Consider the following 13,527-nt stretch of genomic DNA (forward strand, 5'->3'; position numbering starts at 1 on the left):
GCTCTTGTAGCCACAGTATTTATGTGGCTGGTCCAGTTAAGTTCCTGGTCAATGGTGACCCCCCCCCCCCCCCCAGGATGTTGATGGTGGGGTTTCGTCGATGGTAATGCCATTGAATGTCAAGGGGCAGTGGTTAGACTCTCACTTGTTGGAGACAGTCATTGACTGGCACTTGTATGGCGCAAATGTTACTTGCCATTTATCAGCCCAAACCTGAATGTCATCCAGGTCTTGCTGCATTCGGGCATGGACTGGTTCATTATCTGAGGAGTTGCGAATGGAACTCAGCGCTGTGCAATCATCAGCAAACATCCTCATTTCTGACTTTATGATGGAGGGAAGGTCATTGATGAAGCAGCTGAAGATGGTTGGGCCTAGGACACTGCCCTGAGGAACTCCTGCAGCGATGTTCTGGGGCTGAGATGATTGTCCTCCAGCAACCACAACCATCTTCCTTTGTGCTAGGTATGACTCCAGCCAGTGGAGAGTTTTGCCCATGATTTCAATTTTACTAGGGCTCCTTGATGCCACACTCGGTCAAATGCTGCCATGATGTCAAGGGCAGTCACTCTCACCACATCTCTGGAATTCATCACTTTTGTCATGTTTGGACCAAGGCTGTAATGAGGTCTGGAGCCGAGTGGTCCTGTCGGAACCCAAACTGAGCATCGGTGAACAGGCTATTGGTGAGTAAGTGCTTCTTGATAGCACTGTCGACGACATCTTCAATCACTTTGCTGATGATTGAGAGTAGACTGATGGGGGGGTGGGGGGGGTAATTGGCCGGATTGGATTTGTCCCGCTTTTTGTGGACAGGACATACCTGGGCAGTTTTCCACATTGTCGGGTAGATGCCAGTGTTGTAGCTGTACTGGAACAGCTTGGTTAGAGGCGCGGCTAGTTCTGGAGCACGTCTTCAGCATGACAGCCGGGAAGTTGTCAGGGTCCATAGCCTTTGCTGTATCCAGTGCGCTCAGCCGTTTCTTGATGTCATATGGAGTGAATCGAATTGGTTGAAGGCTGGCTTCTGTGATGGTGGGGACCTCAGGAGAAGGCTGATATGGATCATCCACTCGGCACTTCTGGCTGAAGATAGTTGCAAACACTTGAGCCTTGTCTTTTGCACTTGCGTGCTGGGCTCCGTCATCACTGAGGATGGGGATATTCATGGAGCTGCTTCTCACATTCGTTGTTTAATTGTTCATCACCCTTCACTGAAAGTGGCGAAGACCAATTTCACCCCCATGAATACCTTGCCCCCTTCCCTTTTTAAGCTTTTTATATTTCAGCTTTGTAATAAAGAAAAAACAATAAAGCAAAGTTAAAATCTGTACCAATTTCATTAATACCTTAAGTGAGTCAGTCTGACATATTACAGAGGGCATATTCAATAGTGCAGCAAGTTACAAGGGTCCTTTACAGGTGCCGTTAATGCGGAATGTTGGATACAAGTTCCGGGTTCACTACATTTACAATGTGCTGTGGGTGGATGCTAGAACAGGCTGCCCAAATCCACACAACTGCTTTCAAAACTGCGGCAGGTCCCATTGGGGGAGGCACTCGGATTCCACCCATAGTCATCATTTTCCTGCTTGTCTCCACAAAACATTAAACAGGGAGACGGTTATGAAGCAATTTAACCTGATTCAACTAGATAGTGAGCATCCCTCTGGACTCATTTAGACCCAATTGGCACTCCTACATATTGCCACATGACTGGATGAACTATGCCTAGTGTAGAGCAAGAGGCTAGTAAGACAGCGACACCACTGTATGTGTTTAGAGCTCCATGTTGACCATACATGGATTTAATTTCCCTCTTATGCCTGAAGCTGGATTTCAGAGGTGGAGCCGTACTGGGGAATAGTAGTCACAATGCTGGGCCTTCAAACAGTACATTAGTTTGCAAATGGAGATGGAAGTAACTGCTGAACATATTGCTGCCCACTTCTCCACCATTAGGTGCCATGCATCATTCCTCCTGCAGGTGGCCAGCACTCAACATATAACATGGAAAGAACAGAGATTGTTGGATTACAGCTCCTCTGAAAATCCATTAGGCCTACATCATCACAACAATGAACAAGGCCTCAGCCATCCAGGAGACTAAGAATCCACTACTTGGTAGCTTATTTCATACAGGATTTACAAACACAATTAAAACACAAGTATCAGGTTATCTTTGTGCAGGCAAATTCAGGGGAATGTCCATGACAAAAAGAGGGAGAGTCAATGTTTGATCAACAGTGATCATAGTGAAAGTTTGTTTGCTATGTGGACTGAAATAGCTGATCATCATGTCAGTCTCTCACCCACTAAAAGGAGATTGGCAACCTGGCCTTTGTTGAAGGAAAAGTGCAAAGAGAACAGAGACTCGCCCATTCTCCATAGAGATTTCTATAGGCACTATCACCTGGATGACTCTTTCAAAAGAACACAGTGTCAGCACACTCCTTTTCCAAAAAAATAAAAACCTTAAAAAAAAATATATAGGCTATCAGCCACTGTCTGCCTCATCAAGGTAAAGAGATCATCCTTGCAGAAATCCAGGCTGTCCAACATCATGGGCTAACTTTCAAACCTAATCAGATGATGCTGGGTTATGGAGCATCATCAGGCCCATCTTGTGAACCAGATCTCACAGGAGTTTAGATTAGGCTCCAAAGATGTGCTAAATGCCCTGCAAGCCCAACAAAACTCTGTTGAAGCATCCAGTTACCTCAGAGCAGGCAATACATCAACATTTAGAGAACCTTCACATGACAATCAGAATCAGGTAACTTCAAGTTAGTTTCTTTTCCCCCTTTAGATCTGGCCTCAGAAGACCTCAGAACAATTTAAAAATGCTGTGATAGGTGGGAGGTGGAGGAAAAGAGGAACCCATCCAACTTATGGTAGGATAATAAATAATTAAGATTCTCCCGAATTTTCCCTTGTGACCAGAAAATGACACAACCTGTCTTTGGCAGGGTAAAGTAGCACAAGACCTATGCTTAGCCCCAGTGTTAATAGCTAAAAATAAATGTAGACTGTCTAACTGCAACTAAAGTATTCATAAAGTATTGAACATTTTCACGCACCAGAAGAGATGTCCGACATCATGACCCCCCACAGGACCTAAACACAGATGCATGAACTGACTTTAAGAGCAAGCTTCCTGAAACATTTATCCTACATAATGAGACTTTGAGATATAGTTAAAAGTATAAACATAGAGAGGTGATCAATAGGTGAGAATTTACCCCCAGAGTTTCTTCCTCTTAAGTTCCATATGCTGTTAAACCTATTGAACGTGGCCTGGGTAGGGAACTCCTTCTTCAATTCTTTCTTTTTCTCTGTGGGTATCTCCTGGTCCCTATGCACTATTTCTCTCTTGGCAACCCAGCTAAAATCAGGGAGTTAGTGGATGTGAATTGTAGCCAATAAACCATAGAGCACACAATGCACCATATTGTGGGGGTGCCTCCTGGTGGCATTCTCTCATCATGAAATCATCACAAGACACACTTGGCACATGATAACAATATACTTACTGGAAGAGACTTTCGACCTCTCTGTGAAAAAAATCCTGTGAGACTTTCAAGTTGATGTCATCCATCTGTACTGAAAAGAATTCAAACATGAGACACACACGAAAAAAAATGGCATAATTTAAAAAACAGAGATTTCTGCACAGTATCCCTTAACAATAACTTGCATTTACGCAAACGCATAGAAAAACATTCCAAGGCACTTTGGAAATACCAAAAAACAGACAATGAGCCAAAGAAGGAAAGATTAGGAGGGATGACCAACAGGTGGGTTAAAGTGTGAAGGAATAGCCATGATTCAGAGAAATACACGATACTATGAACAGAATTCTGATATTATTAATACAGAATATACTGGGTTTAAAAGACACAAGTCTCAGCAGACAGGCTGTAAACAGAATACAGGCTTCTGAGAAAAGATCAGTTGATAACAAAGTTGTAAACAGGCTTTGAAATGGGAAAGGGATATTGACCAAGAAACTAAGACTCTATTGAAAAGCAAAGACTTGCTTCCAAAGAGTCTAGAGTTTGGGTGTAACACAATGGAAGACCCAAGTGAGGTGTTAAAAACCAACACGTCGAACAGGAACATAAAATATTGATTAAACCATGTGCCTTTGTAAAAGTAACATCAAATAAAACAGGAACCATAAGATTAAATATGCAACCAATTGAGATAGCTAGAAAACAAGTAAACACACAGTTAAAGTGCTTTTGATTTACATATTGTAAATATAATACCAACAAGAAGGCTTTGAAAATATGACTTCAATAGAGACACCAAGCAATTGCATTGTGTTTGTATTAAACTTGGATCACCACGGAGTCAAAATGTCTGCTAAAAACCAGTAAAGCCAATATTAAGAATTGAATGAAGAATCTTCGATAAGAATGGCATCAAACAGAAACCATAGCTGTCATTGTTTTTATGATGGTTTTTGGAACACCTAAAGGTAGAGAAATAATTAAACATGCAATAGTTGAATTGATAGTAAGATAGAAAGCATTCGAAAGAGGTATCAATAAAGACAATTAGCTAACATCAACAGAGAACATCAAAGAAGAAACCACTGCCAAAAGGGTATAAAAATAAGACCTTTATAACAGAAAGTCAGAACACGCTGAACGGGCAAAGCGTTTATCAATTCTTCAGAGGAATCTCTGTAAGTCTTTAACTATACTATGAGTCTCGGGAAGTCAGAGTGATTGATTTTGGTGGAGGTTCTGGATTTAGAAATAAGTAAGTAATAAGAAATGTAACGAAGTAAAGATTTGAGAATCAGGATCTCTGAGAAATAAGAAATGCAAGTTAATTCTATTTTGAATTGTTAATGTTGCGACTGATCAACAGATGTTAACTGAAAGTCGGCTCTTAAATAAAACTATATTTTTAGAATTGTCTCAAAGAGTAAATCTGTATAAACTCGCGAACCCACAAATTCTGTACACTCTTTTGTAAGGAGTTGCAGAATTCTGGGGGGTATTCCGGACCCTCATAATATCTGGAAGGTTACAGTCTAGTTCAACTTATTAAAAGAACTATCTGGAGGACGGTAACATCTTTAGTCATTCCGTTCCTTTAGGGAGAGATAGCCTGAACCTTTAGACCCATTTAAGCATCTTATGGAATTCGGCTATCTCTAACTTAAGTTGAGGATGAACGTCTGGGGAATACGCCTGATCTGGGATAGCCCAAAAGGGCTAGGATTGTAATTATCCCTTCAAAAGGTGCGCAATGCTATGGAGGTGGAAGTTATACTCGGAGTCAAGCAGGATGCTCAGGCTAGTTCGGCCTGAGGTAGTAGCCAGAGAATGGAATGGAGTTGGCGGCTGGGGCTGAAGAAAATGGCTTTGGTCTTCCCAGTATTTAGCTGGAGGAAAGTGTGGCTCATCCAAGACTGGACGTTGGACAAGCAGTTCGATAGCATATAGGCAGTGGAGGCAGCCTCCACCAATCCCTCTTGTTAACGTGCTATTCAGGCCAAGGCTGGGCCGCACAATGATTTCCCTTGTGCTGGCCCCACAAGTCTGGCTGTTTATATTGAGTGCCAAAAAAGCTGTCTTTCACTTCCTTTTTTTATATAATGTATGCAGGCTCCTGTACCACCAATCCAATCTCTACTGATTTGAGAAGGGCTGATGGGGAAGTGAGCTCTTTTCAGTCAGTAGAACTCTCATTAACAGCACGGAATGCCGGTAAGCAGCAGTTATTTGAGTTTGCATTTGTAGGATTATGGAGGCACCTCCCCTGTATTCAATTGCTGGCCAGCAACACCACAGTGCAAACAAAGCTGGTGAAACAGAAGCATTATTCAATGCCACAGGATATTAATTAGTCTTCTCAATATTTTTTATGCAACAGTTATTGATTTCTAATCTAAGCTCCGTTATTCAAACAAACTCCTTAGGGCTGATTTTAACTGGGACCCGCCAGCGGAAACTGGGCAGGCTGGCAGTGAAAATGGCTGCAGACCCCAACCGATCACACGCTGCCTTCCCGCGGGTTGAGATTTTAACTCGCTCTTTTGAGCAGGTGCGAGGGACACCCGCCTGAGGGCAGCAGGGTGCGTCATTCAATACGATGTCAGAAAGGTGAGTTCATTTCATTTTTTTTTGTTTCATTTTAGGCCGGGGGGGGGGGCGGACAGGAGTGCTCCTCTTGGCGCCACGAGGAAACATTGGGCTGCCCTCCCGACACCACCCCCCTCCCCTCCCAATCATCACCTGATTTCCAGGGACTGTCCCTCCGAGTCCCCGGTTGCAGCTTCCTGCTGCCTGAAATCCCGTTCCCGTCTGCCGGCCAGCTAGCACTTCCCACCAGGATCAGGTGAGGGACTGATGGAGCCTATGCAGGTGAGGCCCAGGAGTTAAAATCTGTCAGGCCTAACACTGTGGAGGACGAGATAGTTTGCTGCCCACCTTGGCTCCTGCTCACACGACACCCGCCAGGAGTTAAAATCAACCCTTTTATCTCTGGCAGCAAGCATCAATTTTTGCTATTCCTATTGTAGTTTGTAAGTCTGTACTGACTGCTAAAATGTTGTACTAAAGAGGCCTGTGATTACCACATCCTTGTGGTATCTTAAGTATTTTTAGACATTGTCAAAATGGAGATATTAAGAAACAAGCTACAAATTGGTAGGCAGAATCACCACAGGAAGCTGTGTGGCTAACACAAGCTGAAGAGACTTGCCTTCTTTAGCAGTTTTATGGCGTATTCAGTATTGAACCGGTGGCCCTTGTAGACATGGCCAAATGTTCCTGGGCCAATCTTGTACCTCTCATTGAAGTTATCGGTGGCCTGCTTCACGTCCTGCAAGGACCAGATGCAGCTGAGTGTTGCAGATTGGCGATTAGTTTCCTGGAGGGGTCTGCTGCCAACTTCATCCTGAACAAAGCAGATAAAACAGACTGTAAAATGTACAGGAATTGACGTAGAGATGTACACATGCAATGTACCACCAGGCACCAGCAGTGTATTACCTTTCCCAGTGTGCACTGTATGTGCCAATACGAACTAACTGCTGCCCACACTGTTCCTCCCACAGCATAGACAAAACAGGAATGTACTACCACTTTGGTGTGAATGATCAGATAGAATGTCACATGGGGGAAAGTTGCTCCCAAGGAAGAAAAAGATAGAAAAATAAAGTGCATGACTGCAGATATGTTAATACATGATGATTCATTACAGTTTCAAAATGTAACAGAATTGGATCAGGATACTTTTCAGACCACCATAATTGTGCTTCTGATTAACATAGAAGATAGGAGCAGGAGTAGGCCATTCGGCCCCTCTAGCCTGCTCCGCCATTCAATGCGATCATGGCTGATCATCCAAATTCAGTACCCGGTCCCTGCTTTCTCCCCATACCCCTTGATCCCTTTAGCCTTAAGAAATATATCCAACTCCTTCTTGAATATATTTAATGAATTGGCCTCTACTGCCTTCTGTGGTAGAGAATTCCACAGGTTCACCACTCTCTGGGTGAAGAAATTCCTCCTAATTTCTGTCCTAAATGGCCTACCCCTTATCCTTAGACTGTGACCCCTGGTTCTGGATTCCCCGACCATCGGGAACATCCTCCCTGCATCTAGTCTGTCCAGTCCTGCCAGAATTTTATAAGTTTCAATTAGATTACTAGAATTAATCTGTGAAGTGACTGCAACTATAGCCCTCAAAGGGCAATTTATAAAAATCCAGACAGGCCTTAATTGTACATGCCTTTTATGTAAAGGCAGAAATTAGGAGGCCGTTCAGCCCATCATACCTGTGCCGATGCTGGCTCTTCAACTGGAACTATATTCTCCAATCACATTTTCCTGCCCTTTCCTCATATTCTTTTATATTCTTCCTTTTCAAATACTTAACGCTGTGATTTCACTCAATTAGCAACTTTTCATAATTTGGTTCCTGGCTAATCTCCGATCCTCTGATCCTTGATAAGTAGAAATCCTATACTGGGATGATCAGCGCCAAATGGATTTTATTCAGCTGGGTGCTCAGTGATCACTAAATTACTGGAAATGTTCAGCTAATATCATTGAAATGCCAAATGTACAGCTACTGCTGTCTAAGCTTACCATCCCTATTGATAGCGAAGTGATGTTCAAGTGAACCGGAGGAGCTGACGGTCTAGGAAGTGGATCAAGCTGGTGCACTGGAGAAAATAAAAACAAATATCAGTCAGGAGAAAAAAAATTGACGAACCAAAACCCCATTTTGGGAGCTGTTGCTTATAATTCCACATCAGTCTCTGACATAACCTACTCCGCGTACTCTTAAGATCTTCAGTGTTACTTGTGGGTAATGTTAATATGTTAGTAGCTGCTTGTGTGAAAAAGTTTTTAAAAATGCTGGTGTGTTACATGGGTGCAGTGCAGTGATTATTCCATTTGATGTAGCATTTTTCTAAGTTGTGTTGCAGGTGACAGAGCTATGAATATGTATTGTGATTGGAAACTGGATGATGAATCGTCTACCAATTGGTACAGCTTTACATCAATTCACTGATGGGCTGTGCTGAAGTAAATGTGCAAATATATTCCTGCCACTGGCCCATCTCACAAGTAACTGCCCAGGTTTAGTAATTACCATTGTTTGCTGAATCCATATTATCTGTACAATCCAATACTGGACTACTGGAAGGTGGAGGTGGGTGGAACACCTCAGGAGTTTCTGGAAAAGGAATGTGGGAGCTCGCAGGCTTCCCTGTTAAAAAGACAATTTCAGTATTAATACAATAACCATGCTCAAAAACAATAAATATTTTATACCGACTCTGAATCTTGCCATACAGACACTGATGGACATTAACCTATATTCTACCACTCACTATCCCCATGTTGTCCTTATTGTTAAAATGGTAAAGAAAATATTGTTAAAATGGTAAAGAAAATATTGTATCAACTGTGTATATAATAAAGGGTAATGTTCAATTAACATTTGAATGCCATCCCAGCTATCAATAAATCAATCTGAGCACTGAATTTCTACAGTATTTTTTCCATAGATTACATACATAGAGTAACCAATATTTACAAGATTCTGTATGCTGAGATAAGACATGGAACCAAACCCCTCCAGCTACTAGCTATCCTTTCGATAAAGCCAGATATTAAAAACTCAAAAGGGCTCAAAATAGCGGGAGGCTCACTCTGGCAACACAAGTGCAGCGGTTTGCTCCTCCTCACCACCCACTGTGAAGGACACAGACCCTGTCCCAAGGATGCAGGGTGGGGGGCATAGTTGCGTCTGACAGCCCTTGCCTGCAAGGACACATTAGTTTCACCGGACCTGATCTGCCAGTGGCAGTTGGAGTGGCCCACAGCTGCTGTGCTAGAAATAGCCAGAGGCTAATGCACTCCTAGCAGCATCTGCGAGTGCAAATATGGAAAGCTCCAGATCGCAACACAAACTACAGTGCAGCCATTGTGCGGCAGAAACCCAGCAGAAATGGGTCCCGGCCCAGAATCCACTTCCAAAAATGCCGAACGCTCATTTTAAGCCACAAACTTGAAAAAAATGATGAGTAAATTCGGGGCCAAATATACTCGAACATTCCAACATGGGGGCTGGTGGAAATAGACGCAGCCCTTTTGCCCATAAGATAATATAGTTGGAGAATAGTTTATCAGGGAAGACCAGTGAAGCAGACAATACAATCGGGTTCAAGAGACAATTGATCTGTGATTGCTGACTCAAAGAAGTTTGAGTGAAGGGGAGGGGGAAGGGGGTGGAAGGGGGAAGGAGAGGAGAGGAGGGAGGGGGGAGGAGAGATAGGGGGAGGAGAGGAGGGAGGGGGGGGAGGAGAGGAGGGAGGGAGGGGGAGGAAGGCGAGAGGAAAGAGAGGGGGGCGAGAGGAAAGAAAGGGGGGCGAGAGGAAAGAAAGGGGGGCGAGAGGAAAGAAAGGGGGGCGAGAGGAAAGAAAGGGGGGCGAGAGGAAAGAAAGGGGGGCGAGAGGAAAGAAAGGGGGGCGAGAGGAAAGAAAGGGGGGCGAGAGGAAAGAAAGGGGGGCGAGAGGAAAGAAAGGGGGGGCGAGAGGAAAGAAAGGGGGGCGAGAGGAAAGAAGGGGGCGAGAGGAAAGAAGGGGGGCGAGAGGAAAGAAAGGGGGGCGAGAGGAAAGAAAGGGGGGCGAGAGGAAAGAAAGGGGGGCGAGAGGAAAGAAAGGGGGGCGAGAGGAAAGAAAGGGGGGCGAGAGGAAAGAAAGGGGGGCGAGAGGAAAGAAAGGGGGGCGAGAGGAAAGAAAGGGGGGCGAGAGGAAAGAAAGGGGGCGAGGGGGAGGGAGGGGGGAATTGAGGGGGAGGGAGGAGAAAGGGAGGAACTTGGGCGTTGGAAGGGAAGAGAAGGTCAGGAACTCACGGGGGGGGGGGGAAGGGAGGTCAGGAACTCGTGGGGGGGGGGAAAGAGAACAGTGGAGGGGGGGGGCGGGGGCAAGAAGGTGATCCAGGTCTAAAGGTGGGGGATGAAAGCGAGAACGTGATCCAGATGGGAAGACAACAACAAAAACTTGTATTTTTATAGCGCCTTTAACATAGTAAAACGTCCCAAGGCATACACAAGAGTATTTTAAGGCAAAAAATTTGACACCGATCCACATAAGGATAAATTAGGGCAGGTGACCAAAAGCTTGGTGAAAGAGATAGGTTTTAAGGAGCGTCTTAAAAAGAGGAAAGAGAGGTAGCGAGGTGGACAGGTTTAGGCAGGGAATTCCAGAGCTTAGGGCCTAGGCAACAGAAGGCACAGCCATCAAAGGTTGAGCGATTATAATCAGGGATGCTCAAGAGGGCAGAATTAGAGGAGCACAGATATCTCGGATGGTTGTGGGGCTGAAGAAGATTACAGAGACAGGGAGGGGCAAGGCCATGGAGGGATTTGAAAATAAGGATGAGAATTTTGAAATCGAGGCGCTGCTTAACCAGGAGCCAATGTAGGTCAGCGAGCATAGGGGTAATGGGTGAACGGGACTTGGTGCGATTTAGGATCACGTTCTCCCACCCCACCCCCTTTATACCTGCACCACGTTCTCCCTCTCCTCCCCCTTTATACCTGCACCACGTTCTCCCTCTCCTCCCCCCGCCAGATCTGGATCACGCTCTCGATCATGAACGGCAGTGAGTTGATTTGCATGTGTGCAGCAAGTGACATCATTAGACTGGACAAAATCTGGAAGTTAGGACAGTGTCATTATTCACTTCATAATGTAAAAGGTGATTCCCCCATCCTAACGCTTTCTACCCAATAAACCTGTTAACAATCCGCGACCCACGCACAATGCCTCATCTCACTGCATCTCTCAGCCAAAGCGTTTATTTTGACTGAGTGATTAGCAACAGTGTGGGTACTTTCGGTTTTCAAAAAAAAGGAGAGAGGGATAAACCTGGTAACAACAGGCCAATCAGTCTAACGTCAATGGTGGGACAACTACTAGTGACCACTGTCAAGGACAAAATTAATTCTCACTTGGAGAAGCATGGGTTAATAAGGGGCAGCCAGTGCGGATTTGTTAAAGTGTCTGACTAACCCGATTGAGTTATTTGATGAAGTAATAGAGAGGGTTGATGAAGGTAATGTAGTAGATGTGTCCCAGCACTGATGTAAAGATGCAGACTCTGTGAATTTTCAGCTGTATGTTTGATATAATTTCATCACAGCTAGTTTTTATGGTCGAACAGGACATTGAAGTTGTGAACTGTTTTGTTCAGCTGGAGACAGTGGCCAGGGAGGGAGATGGAATCGGTAGCAATGATGCAGAGTTTGTGCTAGGGGCTGAAGACCATGGCTTAGAAATTGATTCACGCCGACCTAACTGGGTGCACGGAATGATCCCTGCACTGGAACAGGTAAGGCCAAGGTCCATCCGATACCTCATTTACATCAGACTGATGAGCTGCAAATGCCTGCTGGGAGTCCCCAGGCAGCTTGCTGACAAAGACCCTTTGAATTTTGGGCCGCTGTGTCATTGGCAGAAGCCCTTGGGTAGGTCTTGCAAGAGGGGAGCGAGCAGGAGAGGATTCCAGGGAGTGATTTGGAGCGGAACTGAACGGTGGCCAACAGTGGCTCGTGGTTTTAATTTGTAAAGACTCACCTTTTTGGTGGCAGCCTGCAATGTCCCCTTTTAGGCCGCATGTAGACCTGGTTTCACGAATGCAGCTGGTGGTGGGCCGGCTGCGTTCAGGATAAACCAGTTTGGTAAAGGAGGCATAAAACAGACATTAGGCCCCTTATTTGCATAGGACCTAAGCCCTTTTTCAGGCAGGAGCTCTGGACGCCTCTTTTGATGCCTATACCAATATGGCAGGCATCGCACCTGCAGCTCAGAATGTGCGTGTGCAAGCCGCCCACCATATTGGATGCTTTGGCACCCGTTTTCTTCCTGTAAAACGGTGCAGTGTGACTGTCTAGGCGGATGGCTTTTTCTTCCCAATGTTTTACTGGAGAAAATTGCAGCTCATGCAAGACTGAGTGGTTCGATAAGCAGTCTGATAGCACGGAAGCAATCGAGGAGTTGAACTTCATGCATGAATAGCCTGCTGACACCCATACCAGGAATTTCCTCAATGGTTCTCCAGATCGACTAGTGTAACTTTGAAGATCGGCGGAAACCCTGCTTACGTGGTTTATCCGGGGTTTCCTGCCAAAGTTACGACAGCTGATCGGGAGAACCCCCAGAGGAAATTCTGGGCGTCACTGTCTAAGTGCGCACATAAAGAACATCCGCCTGATCAAGCTACAAAACAGAAAACAGAGAGTCGAGGTTAATGCTAGTTACTCAGTCTGGCCAAAGGTGGAAAGTGGTGAAAGGATCGGTGCTGGAACCACTGTTGTTCACTATTTACATCAACGATTTGGACACGGGAATCTTAAGTACAATTTCAAAATTTGCAGACAACACCAAGTTGGGGGGTATAGTTCATTCAAAGGAGGACAGCGACAAAATACAAAAAGACATTAATAAACTTGCAGAATGGGCGTGTAATTGGCAAATGAACATCAATATAGATCAGTGTGAGGTGGTACATTTTGGCAGGAGGAATAAGGAGGCCACATACTCCTTGGAAAATAAGTATCTAAATGGGGTAGAGGATACACAAATCACAAAGTATTGACACATGTTAATAAGGCCATAAAAAAGCAAACAAAGCAGTGGGTTCATTTCTAGAGGGATGGAATTGAAAAGCAGGAGTTATGGTAAACTTGTATAGAACCTTGGTTAGACCACACTTGGAGAACTGTGAACAGTTCTGGTATCCATATTATAAAAAGGACATAGAAGCACTGGAGAAGGTACAAAAAAGATTTTCTCAGATGATACCAGAACGGAGAGGTTATACCTATCAGGAAAGATTAAACAGGCTGGGGATCTTTTATCTAGAAAAGACTATGGAGTGACCTGATCGAGATCTTTAAGATTATGAAAGGGTAGATGTAGAGAAGGTGTTTCCACTTACGGGGGAGACCAGAACTAGGGGCCATAAATATAAGATAGACACTAAT

General features: G+C 44.6%; 1 protein-coding gene across 4 annotated transcripts in view; it reads right to left on the reverse strand.

Moving 5' to 3' along the window:
• LOC147110926 (interleukin-1 receptor-associated kinase-like 2) overlaps nucleotides 1-13,527 on the reverse strand; it is a 77,836-nt gene that overhangs the window by 18,568 nt on the left and 45,741 nt on the right. For 3 of the 4 annotated variants that reach the window (XM_086001338.1, XM_086001337.1, XM_086001339.1), the window contains exons 3-6: nucleotides 8,626-8,742; nucleotides 8,115-8,191; nucleotides 6,724-6,918; nucleotides 3,534-3,598 (exon numbers count right to left, since the gene is read on the reverse strand). In XM_086001338.1, coding sequence (XP_085857464.1) covers nucleotides 3,534-3,598; nucleotides 6,724-6,918; nucleotides 8,115-8,191; nucleotides 8,626-8,742 — 454 coding nt within the window. The remainder of the gene's footprint in view (nucleotides 1-3,533; nucleotides 3,599-6,723; nucleotides 6,919-8,114; nucleotides 8,192-8,625; nucleotides 8,743-13,527) is intronic. The other variant, XM_086001340.1, reaches the window with a different exon arrangement.

The sequence above is a fragment of the Somniosus microcephalus genome, chromosome 11 (assembly GCF_052327205.1).
Source record: "Somniosus microcephalus isolate GS21.2 chromosome 11, FLI_Smic_1.0, whole genome shotgun sequence".
Lineage (NCBI taxonomy): Eukaryota > Metazoa > Chordata > Chondrichthyes > Squaliformes > Somniosidae > Somniosus > Somniosus microcephalus.